A 16,081-nucleotide genomic window follows, 5' to 3' on the forward strand; every position below is an offset into this window, starting at 1 on the left:
CTTGGGGATAAAAGACTTCGGGGACACTGAGTTCGGAGCATCGTTTTGCCAAGGCGGTTCTAGCCTAAAAACCGATGATCTAGGTGAGTTGTTTACATGTCCAACGCATCAGTGCAGTACCTAACCATCAAGTTTGTAGGCTTCCTCTAATTTCTTTTATTTATAACAAGCCTGAATTGAGTTTCAGTTAACCCGGAACCGACGTCTCAACGAAGTAAATAAAGCTAATCAAGAGAATGTATGTTTGTTGCACTTAGACTTTGAGGCACTATATACACTGCTCATACACTAGAAAGCCCCCATGCCCCGTGACTTTGATTTAACCAATCGTCAAACTCATTAATATCACGGCTATTGCCTCATAGAAAGTAATCCCGGGAAAGCACCTTCGATCCAACCCCGCATTGAGGGCTTCATAACAAACTGCCTGGGAAGCAAGGAGCCTTCGTCTCCCTACGAAGGTTGCGTAACACAGAATGGAGTGATACCGGGTAATCTGTCTCTCCGGACCGTCGGACAAATTCGAGGAATGTGTATGCCGTGTCTCACTTACACTGCCGCCATGCAGAGACCTCCATTCGGCAGTGCGGTCGTAAGATTTCAGTACTTATCCAGGGAGAAGAATCTATGACACCACTACATGCAAGTCGGGGACTTTTGCTCAGCTGAATAGCTCCGTGGGGCGAGGAAAGAAAGCTAATGCAAGGAGGAAGCCCATGGTTTAGATTCGAGACAGTCATCTTCAAGGATTGGAGCTGAAGTATGTCTGAGACATGATTGACCACTGCTCAAGGCCCGATCCCTTTCAGCTATGGAAAGACAAGACTTGCAGGGTTCATCGACGGGGTACTCGAAACCCCTCTGGAGACAAACTCCTTGATCGACGATGCTCTATTTCCATCCTTTCATCTGAAGCTTTAATCTTATCGCCAGTTTCAGGATCCCATATCCAGCCTTCCTTCAGCCACATCCATCGAAGATAAGCCCTCAACTCTTTATCAAGTGGCAGAACCCTCTTCCACTCAGGTTCAAACCCCCGCACTGCATTCAAGCCATTCCAGTCGTCAGCTAGACCTCTCAGTATGTCTCGATGAAAGATCCGATAGCTATCAATGGCGTATGGACCAAGCGACGGCAAATGTGCCACTTCCCAGCCCTGTCTCTCATCATCTTCATCCAAGACTTCATCCTTGCCGATGTCTAAGCCAGTGCCCTGCAGGGGATAATGTAGCTTTCTGTACCGCCTTGATTTATGGGGTGGTTGGTCAAGCCATGTCTTGGCGAAGGCGATGAACCGAGCGGCGCGGGAGTTGTAGAGTCCTATTGGACGGATGAGATTTGCAAGGTCGGAGAAACATGCTTCTGCGAGGTGATTTGGTGTTGGGTACCGGGATATGAGCTTTTGGAAAACAGGGCGGGCTTGTGATCCTCGAGTACGATTCCAGAGAACGGCTGCAACGAGAAGTTTGTACAGATCTGTTCCGACAGTTTCTTGGATGAGGCCAAATCGTTCCTTGGAGATCGGGGGGATTCGAGATGCCGAAAGTACTATTCCTGCGGGTACTTTTCGTAACGTTGTCTTGCGTTTCTCAACTTTGGTCATCTTTGTGTTACGCACATCGTTCTTGATCATGGAGCGTGTAACACGCCGATGAGTCTCTAAGGTGAGAGTCTCATTCCGGTCCTTCATGGCTAAAGCCGACAGAAAAATATCATATCCAAAAGTCAATTACCATGAAAAAGTTGAGTTTGATCAAGGGACTTAAATTGACTCGATATTGAGTTCGCCTATAGTTAGGTCCATGACGCAATGGACATCTGCCGGGACAGATCCCCCGCATTGAGGACTGAGGCCAGACAGCCACGAAGTGAGACAAAGCGGCACGGACTCCTTGTTCAACGAAGGGCATTTTGGACATGAATCATGTGCAACGGGATGATACAGATATTGGAACTTTGTACGTCGTAGTAAGCATTACACCGTCATAATTGACACTGCTGCTCCACAAACTCTTTCATAACGGTGCCGTTCGTTTCATAATTATATAACTCTCTTCATTAATTATGAACACCCTACTGTGCTACGAGTCATCTAAGCCTTGGTGAATCTCAAGTAAGGCTTGACCTCCCTAACATCACCAAACTTCTTCTTCGCATCCTCCGTCGTCACAGAAGGTGGGACAATAACATCCTCGCCAACTTGCCAATCAATCGGTGTAACAACACCCTTCTTATCACCAGTCTGAAGAGAATCAATAACACGCAGAACCTCGGCTGAGTTGCGACCCGTGGAAGCAGGATACATCATGGTCAAGCGAATCTTCTTTAAAGGGTCGATGACAAAGACTGAACGAATGGTGAAAGCGATGCCTTTTTCGGCGATGTTGTCGAGGTCTTCCTGGTTGATCATGTCGTAGAGGAAGGCGACTTTGCGGTCTGCGTCGGCGATGATGGGGAACTGGAGGTTTGTGTTTGAGACTTCGTTGATGTCCTCTACCCACTTGTCGTGGGAGCTGAGATCATTGGCGCTCTAATCATTGACCATTAATACTTTTACATCTGAGCGAGAATGAGAATGAGAGTACTTACCAGTCCAATCATCTTGACACCTCTCTTATCGAACTCCGGTTTCAGCTTCGCAAAGGCTCCCAGCTCAGTCGTGCAGACCGGGGTGAAGTCCGCAGGATGAGAGAACAGAATGGTCCAGCTGTTATCGATGAACTTGTGAAAGTCAATCTCTCCGTGGGTAGTCTGAGCCTTGAAGTTGGGGGCTATCACGATGTTAGTGCATTGTCTTTCACTATGGAAAGCTGCCTGTAGTACCTGTTGATCCCAATCGCAGACGAGGCTGTTCTTGGGTCGTCGTCGCGAGGAGTCGACGTGCCATGGGTTGAGCGAGAGGCCGCATAGCAGCGGGAGCCCAATTGGCCCTCTTTGGTAGGGCGCGGATGCTCCGGACGGTTCGGGGAATAGCTGAAGCCATTTTGTAGACGATTTGAGATGCTTGTTAGATGTCTCAACGATAGTGGTGACCCGAATGAAGAGATATCTCGATGAGCTTCTTCTGAATAGTAAATATTGAGAAGAATGATTATATAAGGTATTACGTCACATTAGCTCATGGTGGAGCAGTTTTAGTGGAAGTTTCTCTCGCTGTCTTCGCCCAAACATTTCGTGAAGTTAATGTTTTGAGATTTAATAACCTAGGATGATAATGGGAATCAGTCTTAATTGAGATTGCCCTCAAAGGTTGCAAAATATCTTTCCAATTCGTACGCTTTACTTGTGTACTATGATCTGATTTAACAGGCTTATATCGACTTCTTGAGCTCGATATCGCGTCATAATGAGCCTCCCATGAGAATCTCATCCGGTGGATCCTATCCTCCAAAGAGATCGGCCCTCGGTTATTATTTGTGTATATCTACATTCCCGGCTCCAACAAACCTAAAGTATTCCGTCAATGTTAAAAGCAAGTTCTGGGCTTGACACAAAATCTACAACCATGAAGCCACTCATCTTAGCAGGTGGAAAATCCACTCGAATGGGATCTCCGAAACATCTGTTACCTATGCCTGATAGACGCCCTTTATATCAACACCAAATCGAGGTTCTACGCAAGGCCTGTCCCGTAGCGGAGACCGTATATGTTTCTCTTGCTCAAGATTCTGAGATGGACGAGCTTCTGCAAAACGCCAGCAAAGTCTCGTACGAAGCTACCCCAGGAGAAAATAGCATCGAGATTATTCTAGACTTAGAGTCCTGTCAAGGGGATGAGTCGAAGGGGCCGGCAGCAGGACTACTTGCCGCTTATGAGTCGGATCCTGAAGCGACGTGGTTAGTTGTGGCTTGCGACTACCCTTGCATCACTCCATCTGCTCTTCAAGAACTACAATCACGCTACAGACCACCGGTCACCTGCTTCCGCAATAGTGAAGGGTTTTGTGAGCCTCTCTTGGGAATTTGGAGCCCAGAAGCTATCAGCCAGCTCAAGGAGAACTGCAAAGCAGGAAAGCTCAGTCCCAGCAAGGCTGTTCGGGAACTTGACGGCCACACGTATCTTCCTGAAAACTCGGAGGCACTACTACGAAACGTGAACATCAAGTCGGAATGGGATGATGCGCTGAAATCACTGAGAGATGAGCCAGCTGACAACTTCATGGAAGAACCCTTGGAAGTATTGTGAGAAATGTATTTTAGGATATCAACGAGTCGTTCATTGGATAGCATGATACCATTTGCCCTGTTTCGATAATCTCGTTTGCCTTGATGTGAATCCAACAATTTGCTTGCACGAAAGGTGCCATCTTGGCTGGTCCCAATACCCCGGCACCTTCGTAGACTGTAGGTCCCTTGTCTCCTGTCACATGCAAAACACCAGGTCTAAACCTATCACAGCTGAGTCCTCTGTTGGGTGCATCCATGATACTCTTTCTTGATGAACTGCCCAACTCGAGGTTCTCTAGACGAGCAAGGACAGGCCTCTCCAGCTCTTGACCCAGCAGATACTTCATGTAGGGGATAGTCAAGAACTTGAAGCAGGCTGCTGCTGCACCAGGATTCCCTGGTAACCCAAAGAAAGCTACTTCTCCCCAGGCAGAGGGGAGAAGTGCGAAGAGAACTGGATGGCCTGGGCGAATGGCTACACCGTGAAAGACGATGGTCGCACCAAGAAGTTCCAATGCCTGACGGACGTGATCGAATTTGCCAACAGATACACCTCCGCTGGTAATCATAAGATCCATGGGCGAAGATTCCAAACGGTCTCGTATTTCCTGGACAAGTGATTCCACTTCATCTGTTATAGAGCCAAAGAAATCCGCTTCTGTTCCGGCTTCTTTCGATGCTGCCGTAAGGTAAACCCCATTGACGTCTCTAACATGAGACTTTTGAGAGGTCAACTCATTGCCAGTCGACCAGATACATACTCGAGGCTTTTTGCGCACGCGGATCATGTCAATCCCTACAGAAGCGAGGGGCATGATATTTGATGACCGAATAGTCATTCCGTTCCTCAGTACAAGGTCCCCTTTCTGGATATCTTCACCAGCGAACCGACGATTGGCGTATCTCGGTATGGGCTTGCTGATGGCGATACACCTCCTGAGCCCTGGCTCTTTGGTCGCAATCCTGACAGTGTCTTCAACCTTGACGCATGCGTCGAATACTTCTCCAACTTCACCTTCTGGAAATCGTCCCCCGGTCATGATCTCAAAACAAGGTTCTGGGCCATCGCATTCCTGTTCCATAGGCAACGAAGGAGAGTCGTCGCCAGCAGCAACAGTTCCTTTGACACAAAAGAATACTGGCGACTTCTGAGAGGCTACTTTCGTGCTCTCTGACCGAATTGCGTAGCCGTCCATGGCAGATGTGTCGAATTCTGGTGTTGAGATGGGGCTGAAGTGATCGCATGCCGAGACGCGACCGACAGCTTCTTCAATTGGCACAACTTCATAATCAACTTTTTGTCCTCGGCTCTTTTGGAGTTCCCGAACTGCTGACTCCAATTTTGAACGTGCGGAAAAGTATGTTGTGGTCATTTTTGTGGTGATGTTTTCAGACTTCAGCTACCCAGCCCGGTCGGCAGTGCTGGATATTCATGATATGTGAGCGCCGGAGATGCATTGTCCCAATGCGGATCGTGATATTCGAACTAGCATACGCTAAATAATTTATGAGATTTAACTCGTTGTTGAGTTTTCTATTTATCACGGAAATAGTCATTTACGTCACTTACAACGTCAGGCTAGCATCATCCTGTCAACATGACAATCGCCGAATTATCCTCGGTACCACTAGGTTGGTAAAGCCCAGTAATTTGTGTCGCATTACAAATTTCTGGGGGAGCTGTGACCGCCCAGAAAATCTTACCGATTTATCTCGAGGTCTATCTACCTCTAGTAACTTGGCTAGTCTCGGACAAGCATCTCTTTACTTCTTTGACGACGTCAAGATGGATCCGTGCAGAGATGCTCCCACGATATGCTCTCGAGACTCAATTGAGGATATTTGGGGGCCGAGAACACCGTATGTTCATCAGTGGCCTACGAGGGTTGATCATGCTTGCGACGAGGAGCCGGAGAAATGGGTGCAGAGTGCGTGTGTTCTCTGCAGGTGAGTCACCACAAAAATGGTTGCTGATAGCCTACCTTGCTAACACCAAATTATCAGCAACGGCTGTGGACTTGACATTGGCGTCAAAGATGGCAAGGTAGTCGGTGTGAGAGGCCGTGCTACCGATCGTGTCAATAAAGGAAGACTGGGTCCCAAAGGACTTAATGGGTAAGTTATACCGTGAGCAGTGGCTTGGACATCAAGAATCTGACTTTGGGTACTTAGATGGAAGGCAATCAACAGTAAGGAACGGCTCACTCATCCCATGATCCGAAGGAATGGCAAACTTGAGCGCGCTACTTGGGATGAGGCCATGGATCTCATTGTCAAAAAGTCAAAGCAGCTCGTTGAGAAACTTACGGCTCATAGCATCGCTTTCTACACCAGTGGCCAGTTGTTTCTTGAAGAATACTACGTGCTTGCTTTGATCGGAAAAGCTGGACTAAACACTCTTCACATGTGAGTTCGCTATTGCTTCAAGAAAGAGACCAGATGCTGATGCGTCCAGGGACGGAAATACTAGGCTCTGCACTGCGACGGCGGCAGCTTCAATGAGAGAGTCATTTGGGTCTGATGGACAGCCTGGTTCTTACACTGATATCGACTACACCGATTGTCTTTTTATGGTAGGCCATAATATGGCAGCTACCCAGACTGTTCTTTGGTCTAGGGTCCTCGACCGACTGGCGGGCCCTACTCCGCCAAAGTTGATCGTCGTGGATCCGAGATACAGTGAAAGCGCTTCAAAGGCTACGCTTCACCTAGCCCCAAGGATCGGTACCAATCTTGCCTTACTGAACGGTATTCAGCACCTCATGTTCAAGAACGGCTGGATCAACGAGGACTATGTCTCCAAACATGTCGTCGGTCTTGAAGATTTGAAGAACATAGTCAAAGGTTATGATCCCGAGAGAGTGGAAGAAATCACGGGCGTTCCGGCAAGTAAGATTGAAGAAGCCGCCAGTATTCTCGGCCAAACTCCGAGTCTTCTCTCATCAGCCCTTCAAGGAGTGTACCAGTCGAATCAAGCTACCGCAAGTGCTTGTCAGATCAACAACATACATCTCCTTCGTGGTTTGATTGGTAAGGCTGGAAGTGGCATCTTTCAGATGAATGGCCAACCAACTGCTCAGAACAACCGTGAGACAGGCTGTGATGGAGAGTTTCCTGGTTTTAGAAACCATCAGAACGCGAAACACATGCAGGAGTTGGCAGACCTTTGGAACATTAATAAAATCGAAGTGCCGCACTGGAATGAACCGACTCATGTTCATAACATGTTGACGTTTATGGAGAAAGGGTCGATTCGAATGGTTTGGGTTTCTGGGACGAATCCCCTCGTCAGCTTGCCCAACCTTCCCAGAGTCCGGGACATCTTCACTCAACCAGAGCTCTTTGTTATCTGTCAGGATATTTACATGACAGAGACAGCTTCTATCGCTGATGTTGTACTCCCAGCCGCTCAATGGGGTGAGAAGACAGGTTGCTTCACGAATGTTGATAGGACTGTGCATCTATCGCATAAAGCTGTTGAGCCACCTGGAGAAGCCAAACCGGATCTCGAAATCTTTCTAGACTATAGTCGTCGCATGGATTTCAAGAATAAAGAAGGCGGGCCTCTCACTCCGTGGACACAGCCAGAGGAAGTATTTGAGGCATGGAAACGTCTATCTGCAGGCAGACCTTGCGATTACACAGGCATGTCTTATGCAAAGCTCACAGGTGGCTCTGGGATCCAATGGCCCTGCAACGAGCAGTATCCTGTCGGTAAAGAGCGATTATTCGATGACGGCGTGTTCTTCACTGATATAGACTACTGCGAGAGCTATGGTCATGATCTACAGACTGGTGTTCCATACTCCGCAGAGTACTACAAAGAGCTCAGACCAGCGGGTCGTGCTATCCTCAAGACGTGCGACTACGTACCTCCGTATGAAGACCCAGATGATCAATATCCGCTGAGACTCTCAACTGGACGCAATGTGTATCACTTCCATACCAGGACCAAGACAGGAAGAACTGCCCTGCAGAAAGCCTGTCCCGAACCTGAGATTCGAATCTCTGAGAAGGATGCTGAGAAGTTTGATGCGAAGACCGGCGACATGGTGGTAATCAAGTCCAGACGTGGTGAGGTTGAGATGAAGGTGAAAGTTGGGAAGATATCTCAAGGACAGGCTTTCATCCCGTTCCATTTCGGATACTGGGACACAAAGGATGGAAGAGCACGAGCAGCGAATGAGCTCACCATCAGTATGTTTATTTCAGAGCTTCATGTTTGCTTTTACTGACAGTTTCTAGCTGAGTGGGATCCCATATCTAAACAGCCAACCTTCAAATCCGGAGCTATCTCCATCGAAAAAGTTCCAAATGATCGCCCAACCGCAAAGGAACGCCAATCCGAGGCCTTGGCAAAGGCAGAAAAGAACGATGCCACGACTTCGAATACCACTGAGAGCGATCTCAGCAATCGCGAGCGTGAACTAGAGACTTGGCTAGGCGAAACCTACGAGTCCATTCTACTCTTAAGAGACATCACGGAGTATCTATTAGACCATCTAGTAGCCGACTCAGAAGCTCACTCCGGCGTCCGAATTCTCATCCAAATCACCAAAGACACAACCAAACGTCTCAAACCACAAGTTGATAAATTTGGTGAGAATCAGGCCCGTGGCAGACACGCCGCTCATACGCTGCGCGACTCGTTGTTCCCCAAGAGTGATAATACACCAAGTCAGCTGCAAGTGTTGGAAGCGCTGCGAAGTTTGCAAGTGTATTTGGCTCATCTGCGTGTTGGGCTCGAGGCGTTGAACCCTGTTAGTCAAGCAATCTGGGATGAGGAGTTCTTTCAGGCGGTTTTGTATGCGATCTCGCAGGTCAAGAGGATGCAGGATTGGGTGACGACGCAGATCAAGGTTAGGGCTCCTCAGGCGCTTTTAGTGCCCTGCAAGGTAGACTAGTTACACACGTCAGCTAAACAATCTTGTCCCTCGTAGCGTACTGCCGGGCATAAAAGGTGACGAAATGTGTTCTGTCTTTAGCTCGTAGTGGAAGTCATATGGTGACGCCATGATCTCACTTCCAAGTTTTCGGGCAGATAAGCGATGGGCCCAGCCAGCTGGTAAATATGGGTCATCGACCCGAAGCCAAGGAACTGGGTCTTTCTTCCTTCTGCCATAACAAGAGTCTTGGTATTCCATTATTTCCACTGACATTGAATATCATTCATATCATTATTATATCTATTAAAAATATGCCTCTAATCTCAGCACCTCGACCAGCTGCTCAGCCTACGGGCATAAATCAGCAAGGATACACTCCTGAGTCCATGGAAATGGTTCAACCACGAGCGCACCAGCCTATGGGTATATTTGCCGGTATTCTAGGGTTGAGGTTCTTATAAATAGTTAATAATTCGCTTCATTAGATATCCAGGAGCTTCAAGAAAACCCAGAACCTGAGCTCAGTCTAAGAGGCGGTGAAGACTGCGACGGCTGGTGTCGTGGCCGCTTCTGCTTTATTATTCCCTGCCCTATACCTATCAAGTGTTGCTTCATCCCCCTATGATCAGTTACCTCGTTTTTTCTTTTTGTTTAACTGTTGTTAGGATAGGTATAATGTTGACAGTTCCTCGACTTGCGTTCTATATCTTTAATTACACGTGGTTTATCATTTAGCTTCGTAATTCGCTGAATGTGTGTACTTGTATGGATCCAAAAAAATGTTTGACTTTGATCTCTGCCATCGACTTATGTTTCCAAGCAGTCAAAGTTCATCAAGATTGAACAAGGGCTAATACCAATCTACTGTCAATCTGACAGGGATTCAGGGTGTCTTTCTGATTCGCTATCCTGACTCCATTTTAAGCGCCGACACGCAATAAGCCTGACATGTCAACAACACCATGGGGAAGACATGGATCTTATTGTTCCCACATATCATCTCTCGACTGATAGTAGCCGAAATGGCATCCCCTTTCTTGTATCTTCCATTACATGGCGACGAGATCCGCGTGCTCAAGATCGAGGCTGCTGAAGACGCGGCCAACACCGCCAAGAGCCATTCAATAATATGCTCACTTGAACATGTTTGTCTGCCACCGGCGGCAAAGGAATCGTCCTATCAAAATTTCAAAGGGAGTGGAACGTGGTCTGAGCTTTCTGTCACACCCAATACCGATGTGCTCTTTAAGAATGATCGAGATCCGCATGCGAGCGTAGGGAGCATGGCCCTTTCGACTCAAGAAGGACTTGCTGCAGAAGATGATCTACCGTGGAGACACGAATGGGGCGATTTTATCGCTTTGTCATATGTATGGGGATATCCGAAGAGAAAAGAAGGGGAACCTCCTCACCTCATCACTGTTGACGGCGTTGCTTTCGAAGTTGGACCAAACTTATACTTTGCTCTGACGCAACTGAGTCGAAGTTCGAGGATTAGGCAAGGGTTCAAAGTTTGGATCGATGCAATCTGTATCAACCAGGCTGACCTCGATGAGCGCAGCCAGCAGGTCACTAGAATGCGTGATATTTACCAGTCTGCCTGGCAGGTAGTTATATGGCTTGGTCCCGAAGAGCATAAGAGCTCACTAGCTATATCTGCGCTATACTGGTTAGCCCGTGAGTCACAGCAAGCAGAACCGATGGAGAACTTTTACTACGAAGAGTTCTCAGTCGATTTGCGCCCTCTGATCATCATATGGCCCAGGTACAAAAGTCCAATGAAGAGGGACGTTTACCGGGCGCTATTCCACTTCTTCACAAGACCATACTGGCGCCGTATGTGGATAGTCCAAGAAGTCGCAATGGGTAACATGAACAGTCCTGTGCTTTGCGGCAATGCATGTATCTCGTGGAATGATCTATACAAAGCTGTGGGCATCATCTCCGCAGATGAGTCGAGATTCGGTCGCGAGATTCTTGAAACTGTTCAACCACGAATTTTACCCGCGTGGTCGTTTGAGTTCGCTCAAGACAGACTGCTTCATGAAAGAACTTGTGCGCCGGAGAGAATGTGGAAGATTCATCAGACCATGACGCAGATCCAAAACAGCCAAAAGATTACGTCTACGTCAACTGAATGGGGAGAGCTTGTACGTGCACTAAATCTTGCGCGTGACTCTCTCGTCACGGAAGAGAAGGATAGGGTTTATGGTATTCTTGGTATCAAAGCCATTGCTGATAGGGTTCATATTGAGCCCGATTACAAACTCTCCCTATCAGCCATTTATACCAACTTTACAGAGGAACTCTTGTCGAAAGGAGACCTTAATATTCTCCGCCTAGCTTCTGGTCATGGTGGGTATGTCCCGTTCAAGAGAACCTCAGATAATCTGCCTCCAGCTGCACGACATCGTTCTATTGCACCAATTTTACTATCCATGCTTGATAGTGTTACTATACTACAGGAAAAGACTCCGGTTGGAACACCTTGCGAGCATAGCCTTCCTTCTTGGGCGATATGCTGGTCCTGTTCACCGGCGCCAACAGCACAACTTCGAGGAATATACCATGCGGACAGAAATCTTGGCTCCGCGATTCCGATGCCAGTGATTACGAATATGGCTCTCACTGTGAAGGGGATAGCTATAGATACCATCACTTCATTGAGCGCATTCCATATCGACGAATGCGATGAGCGCTATCCTGACAACACTTTTGCCTCGGACTGCAGTATCTACGGAAATATTGAAAGTACACGAGAAGCGCTCTGGCGGACTATAGTGGCTGATACAATTTCAGAAGAGAGTGGTCGTGCACCAGAGAGCTACTCATGGCTTCTTAACCACAAGTTATGGCAAAGAGGCGTTGCTGGCGTGTATACATATGGCTTCGGACTGCATGATTTTATGGTACGAAATCAACACCTCAGTCTATGCGGTTACACTTTGGAGCAGTTGATATTTGGTCACAAAAAATGGCTTACAAAGTTGAGGATGACTGTTGGTGATGACTACTATAATTCGACTGAGGCGCAGCGGGAGGCTTTGTCGTGGGCGATTAATGCGATGGCGTGGAGAAGGCTTTTTGGGACGAAGAATGGCAGAATGGGACTGGGAACATGTGCAGCTGAGGTCAACGATAAGATCGTTCTCCTGAGGGGTTGCAACACGCCACTCATACTCAGAGAATTCAACGGGGGCTGGAAGCTCATGGGTGAGTGTTATACTCATGGTGTTATGTACGGCGAGGTAACAGCCAGGGAGGACGCGCTTGTAGATATCACGATTTATTGACATCAGAGTAGCATAATGATATTCATGATAACGTGTATGTAAAGTCTAACGTCGAATGTACCTCTATCACCACTGAAAACTCTCCTCAAAGTATTCTATCCTCATAACTCCATTCCTTAACAAATCAGCAACCGTCTTTCTCGCATCATCCGCCATCTGCGCCGGTCCACACGCCACAACCGCAACACTTTCACCCATCACCTCTTCACTTCTCCTCCTCACCACATCCGACGCATCTATCCTTCCTCTTCGCAACGTAACCTGTGACGGCCACTCACTCAACTCATCTTGCGGAGTATGCGTAGTAAGATGTATCTCAACACTAAGATTCGCACTCCCAAGTGCATCAGCAATGTCTGTTTGGAGAACATCGAGTGCGAAGGCGGGTTCGCGAACAGCCCAGTGGATTTTAACGGAGCGAGGGGCTGTTGGGCCGGTGAGAAGGTGGAGATATGATAGGGGAACGACGATGCCGCTGCCGCCGACGATGAAGGTTACGTTGTCGAAGAGTTGGAGGGGACGGGTGTGGCCGTATGGACCATCGATGAGGACGCGTTGGGGAACGTTCTTGGGCCAGACTGCTGATGCGGTATCGCGAAGTCTTGAGGTGAAACCGTCGTAGGGACGGATTAAGAATGTCATTGTGCTAGAGTCGCTGAGTATGTCTTGTGAGTCGACGGGATCGGAGCTTTGCTCAGCGACAGTGCCGTCGAGCAGAGGAACTTGTTCGCCGAGGAGCTTCAAAGCACGTTGTCCTTCATCCGTGACCATTGCCACGGTAAAGGGGTGACTTTCCCAGCATCGAGGGCCGTTGAGAACGTGGATGTAGTAAAAGGTTCCAGGAGCTGGTTTGTACAGACTGTTTGACCATGGAACGACAAGTCTAACAATGTTGGAGGATGGATGGTAAATGGAAGTCGCCCAGGTGTCCCATAGCTTGGGGTTGAAAGCTGCGATGCGAAGAGCTCGAATGACGCGGTCGCCGACCCAGATGAAACATGGAACCCAGAAGAACACGTCGTATTCACCTTGAAAGATGGAGACGTGGCTGATTTGTTAGACAAGGCTGGTAGTGATGGGAGGGATGGACTTACGCAAGCATTGTGATGAGAAGGATGATGGACATAATGATATGTACGACCAAGAATAGCTCGTACTGTTGACGCCGGATCCAGTAAAAGGATGCTCCAACGAGAAGCGACATGACGATAGTTGCCTTAACATGTCAGACGAAATTGCAAGAAGCCGACGATGGGAGAAAACATACCACTTCGCCAACCCACCAAAACATATAGTTCCACCAGAATAGATAATACTCCCATCCTCCCTCTAGCATTGAGTTAGTATGTAAATAGTCCACGACAAGAGTTATGACGTACCTAAGACAATCAACCAGGTATAGCCGATAGAGTGAACGATCGCTTGAAGAGTTGCAATCCGAGCAACCCAGCGATGGAAGTTATTATACGTTCCAAAGTCCCAGCCAGTCAACCACATAAGGAGGTTGTTCCTCATTCCGAAGAGCCAGATAACTGGAAAGTTGGCCCACGAGATGATACCCGTACGGTCTGAGACATATCGAAGGAGCTGTTTCGTTGTCGATGGGAAGCTGCAGTAGTGTGAGTCCCTGGCCAATATGACTGTCAAAGATCAGCCGCTACTTACTACATGTTGACTGGTACGATCCTGTATCCAAGGATGCTCAACGCAATATTGAGAAGCAGGAAAGCAAATAAGGTCCAAGATTGTATTTGAGGAGGGACGGTTCCCCAGCCGACTTTCTGTGCGCATCGATTTCCAAATGTTGCTGGAACGGTGATTCGGTTGAGTGCCCAATTGTAAAAGTTCCAAAGTCTTCCGCCTGATTGTGAAGAATAGTTGCGAACCATTTGCAGATTGGCTATATAAAGAATAGCATGGTTCAAGATGCCGATGGCTACTACGACTACCCAGAAGGTGATCATGGCGCGCCTGTTCATGTTTAGCATTCTGACTGAGACATCTGGAGGTATTCTTACCCGTAGACATCGTGGTATGTGTAAGTATACGCCACAGAGTCCTGCATCACAATTAGTCTCGTTCAACCTTCATTCTCAGATGACCTACCAAAGTATCCCACCAGATCCCAAACCAATGCTCAGAAGGCACGACAACCTCTCTAAACAAAACACCCTCATCCGTCTCATTCTGCTCAAACCTCCTCACCCTCTCAACATCCTCAACCGTATAATTCGAAATCACGTCAAACGGCGGTAAAACAACATGCGCTTTCTCCCTACACGTCTCATTATACGGTCCCAAGCCCACCTCTCTTGCCCCAGGCGCGCAATAAACATCAAGACATAAATACAGCGAGAGTATCGCTTTGGGGCTGTAGCATGTTTTCGTAAAACCCGTTTGGTTCCGCAACACGTCGTCGAAATGCACGGGCTTTAGGCATGCAAAACACGCGTCATAGCATACTCTCTCAGGAGATCTATCTTCGGCTGCAACGATGAACGTCCATAGTGAGAGGTTGATGAGCAGCGTGCCCAGAGACACTGCGAATTTCATGGCGCCGCAGTTGGGCTGGTGAAAGAAACTGGGGAGAAGCAGGGGTTGATTGAGATATTTTTTATCAGATCGAACCAAATGATCTGATAACGGAAAGACTTCGGCAAGGTCACGTGTAATAGCGGAAGTTTAAGAGTTCCGGTGATCCGGTTTTACTCCATAAAATTGGAGATGACTTGGCATTTGCATGAATTGAATATTTAGATGTAGGGTAGGTAATAAACATGATCTCATCAGTTTACAAGAAAGGCATACGCTCTAGAAGTATATACATAAATGATCCAAGCCCTAGCTTAACCGGAGTATTCGGAGTAAACGCAGCTAACAGCGTGCTCAATCTCAGCAACGCGGGCGTTGAAGCCAAGACACTCCTTCTCGCTGTATCCAGGGCGAGGGTTACCGGTAGCAACCCAGACGTTCCAAGAGCCATCAGGGCCGTTGGGGCAGGCAGTGAAACCGCTAGCATCGGCAAAGTTAAGGTTGCCAGCCTTGTCAATCTTCCAACCCTTTGTCTCGAATGCCTCGGGAAGCTCGTTGTCGGTGACGGTGGCATACTGAAGAACACCTTGTCCTGCATCGCATTAGACACTATTCAATTGCGTGTGAGACGGAAATAAAACTTACCCATTCCGGAGCGATCAGTGTAAGCGCGCTGCTGCTTCTTTCCGGTGTTGTAGAGGAACAATTCACCCTCGCTCAGACGGAAGACAGCTGATCCGTCAGACTTGCCAGTGCAGGTAGCATTCTGCTTATCCTTGGGAAGGCCAAGCAAGAAACCGTTCTCGGAGGCGCTGAAGTGCGTGAAGTGAATAGGGCTGGCGGATCGCAGAGCGACGAGACCGAAAGTCTTAGGGGCGGGAGAGTTGCCAGACTTGGCGGGACCAGTCTTTGTGCCCTCAGGCGCAGCGACGGCGAGAGCGCTGAGGAGAGAGGCTGTGAAGAGAGTCTTGAACTGCATTTTGATTGATGTTTTTGCGTTGTTTGGGTTGGACTGAGAAGGTAAAAAGTGGTTGGTGGTGAGGACTTATATAAATGTGAATACGAGGTCCCAAGGGATCTTCAGTTGATCTTTTGGCAAATGAGGAGTGCAACGGCAGTTACTGACATCATTTCAATGAAACGGCCTATCCCCTGTAAGTATCTTTCCCCTTTAATGTCACCGTACCGTTACATCCAATTACA

General features: G+C 48.0%; 6 protein-coding genes across 6 annotated transcripts; 2 read left to right on the forward strand and 4 right to left on the reverse strand.

The window, feature by feature from the left end:
* Positions 1–682: 682 nt before the first annotated feature.
* BKA55DRAFT_559199 (DNA glycosylase) lies at positions 683–1,744 on the reverse strand. Its single transcript, XM_046191939.1, has one exon. The coding sequence runs from the start codon at positions 1,688–1,690 to the stop codon at positions 836–838; it is 855 nt and encodes a 284-aa protein (XP_046054299.1). The 5' UTR covers positions 1,691–1,744; the 3' UTR covers positions 683–835.
* A 280-nt stretch (positions 1,745–2,024) lies between these two features.
* Positions 2,025–3,223, reverse strand: BKA55DRAFT_253187 (mitochondrial peroxiredoxin PRX1). The gene is made up of 3 exons (XM_046185375.1): positions 2,824–3,223; positions 2,590–2,771; positions 2,025–2,530 (listed from the first exon to the last, which is right to left on the reverse strand). Exons 1-3 carry the CDS (start codon positions 2,981–2,983, stop codon positions 2,093–2,095), a joined length of 780 nt encoding a protein of 259 aa, XP_046054300.1. The 5' UTR covers positions 2,984–3,223; the 3' UTR covers positions 2,025–2,092.
* On the forward strand, positions 3,092–4,200 carry BKA55DRAFT_559201 (MobA-like NTP transferase domain-containing protein). Its single transcript, XM_046191940.1, has one exon. The coding sequence runs from the start codon at positions 3,464–3,466 to the stop codon at positions 4,184–4,186; it is 723 nt and encodes a 240-aa protein (XP_046054301.1). The 5' UTR covers positions 3,092–3,463; the 3' UTR covers positions 4,187–4,200.
* A 16-nt stretch (positions 4,201–4,216) lies between these two features.
* Positions 4,217–5,649, reverse strand: BKA55DRAFT_734822 (MoeA, N-terminal and linker domain-containing protein; the record flags this gene model as incomplete). Its single annotated transcript, XM_046201274.1, has 2 exons — positions 4,296–5,649; positions 4,217–4,243 (listed from the first exon to the last, which is right to left on the reverse strand). Exons 1-2 carry the CDS (start codon positions 5,538–5,540, stop codon positions 4,217–4,219), a joined length of 1,272 nt encoding a protein of 423 aa, XP_046054302.1. The 5' UTR covers positions 5,541–5,649.
* Positions 5,650–5,953: 304 nt separating this feature from the next.
* Positions 5,954–12,346, forward strand: BKA55DRAFT_502616 (uncharacterized protein; the record flags this gene model as incomplete). The annotated part of the gene is made up of 7 exons (XM_046186940.1): positions 5,954–6,114; positions 6,172–6,282; positions 6,340–6,573; positions 6,623–8,364; positions 8,413–9,070; positions 9,419–9,476; positions 10,025–12,346. The coding sequence occupies 7 exons, from the start codon at positions 5,954–5,956 to the stop codon at positions 12,344–12,346; spliced, it is 5,286 nt and encodes a 1,761-aa protein (XP_046054303.1).
* A 66-nt stretch (positions 12,347–12,412) lies between these two features.
* On the reverse strand, positions 12,413–15,857 carry BKA55DRAFT_501956 (ferric reductase like transmembrane component-domain-containing protein; the record flags this gene model as incomplete). Its single annotated transcript, XM_046186878.1, has 9 exons — positions 12,413–13,394; positions 13,441–13,562; positions 13,614–13,675; positions 13,726–13,955; positions 14,012–14,317; positions 14,365–14,405; positions 14,453–14,914; positions 15,217–15,470; positions 15,524–15,857. The coding sequence occupies 9 exons, from the start codon at positions 15,855–15,857 to the stop codon at positions 12,413–12,415; spliced, it is 2,793 nt and encodes a 930-aa protein (XP_046054304.1).
* Between the last annotated feature and the right edge of the window lie 224 nt (positions 15,858–16,081).

Source organism: Fusarium redolens (assembly GCF_020744475.1).
Source record: "Fusarium redolens strain MPI-CAGE-AT-0023 chromosome Unknown BKA55scaffold_3, whole genome shotgun sequence".
Lineage (NCBI taxonomy): Eukaryota > Fungi > Ascomycota > Sordariomycetes > Hypocreales > Nectriaceae > Fusarium > Fusarium redolens.

What these genes read in the sequence shown, in the direction of transcription:
- BKA55DRAFT_559199 (XM_046191939.1), bottom strand. Translation starts at nt 1,690, where the DNA reads ATGAAGGACCGGAATGAGACTCTCACCTTAGAGACTCATCGGCGTGTT.
- BKA55DRAFT_559201 (XM_046191940.1), top strand. Translation starts at nt 3,464, where the DNA reads ATGTTAAAAGCAAGTTCTGGGCTTGACACAAAATCTACAACCATGAAG.
- BKA55DRAFT_253187 (XM_046185375.1), bottom strand. Translation starts at nt 2,983, where the DNA reads ATGGCTTCAGCTATTCCCCGAACCGTCCGGAGCATCCGCGCCCTACCA. An exon ending in TCTGCGATTGGGATCAACAG is followed by an intron (nt 2,772 to 2,823) that starts GTACTACAGGCA and finishes ACATCGTGATAG; the next exon opens with CCCCCAACTTCAAGGCTCAG. An exon ending in GTGTCAAGATGATTGGACTG is followed by an intron (nt 2,531 to 2,589) that starts GTAAGTACTCTC and finishes GTCAATGATTAG; the next exon opens with AGCGCCAATGATCTCAGCTC.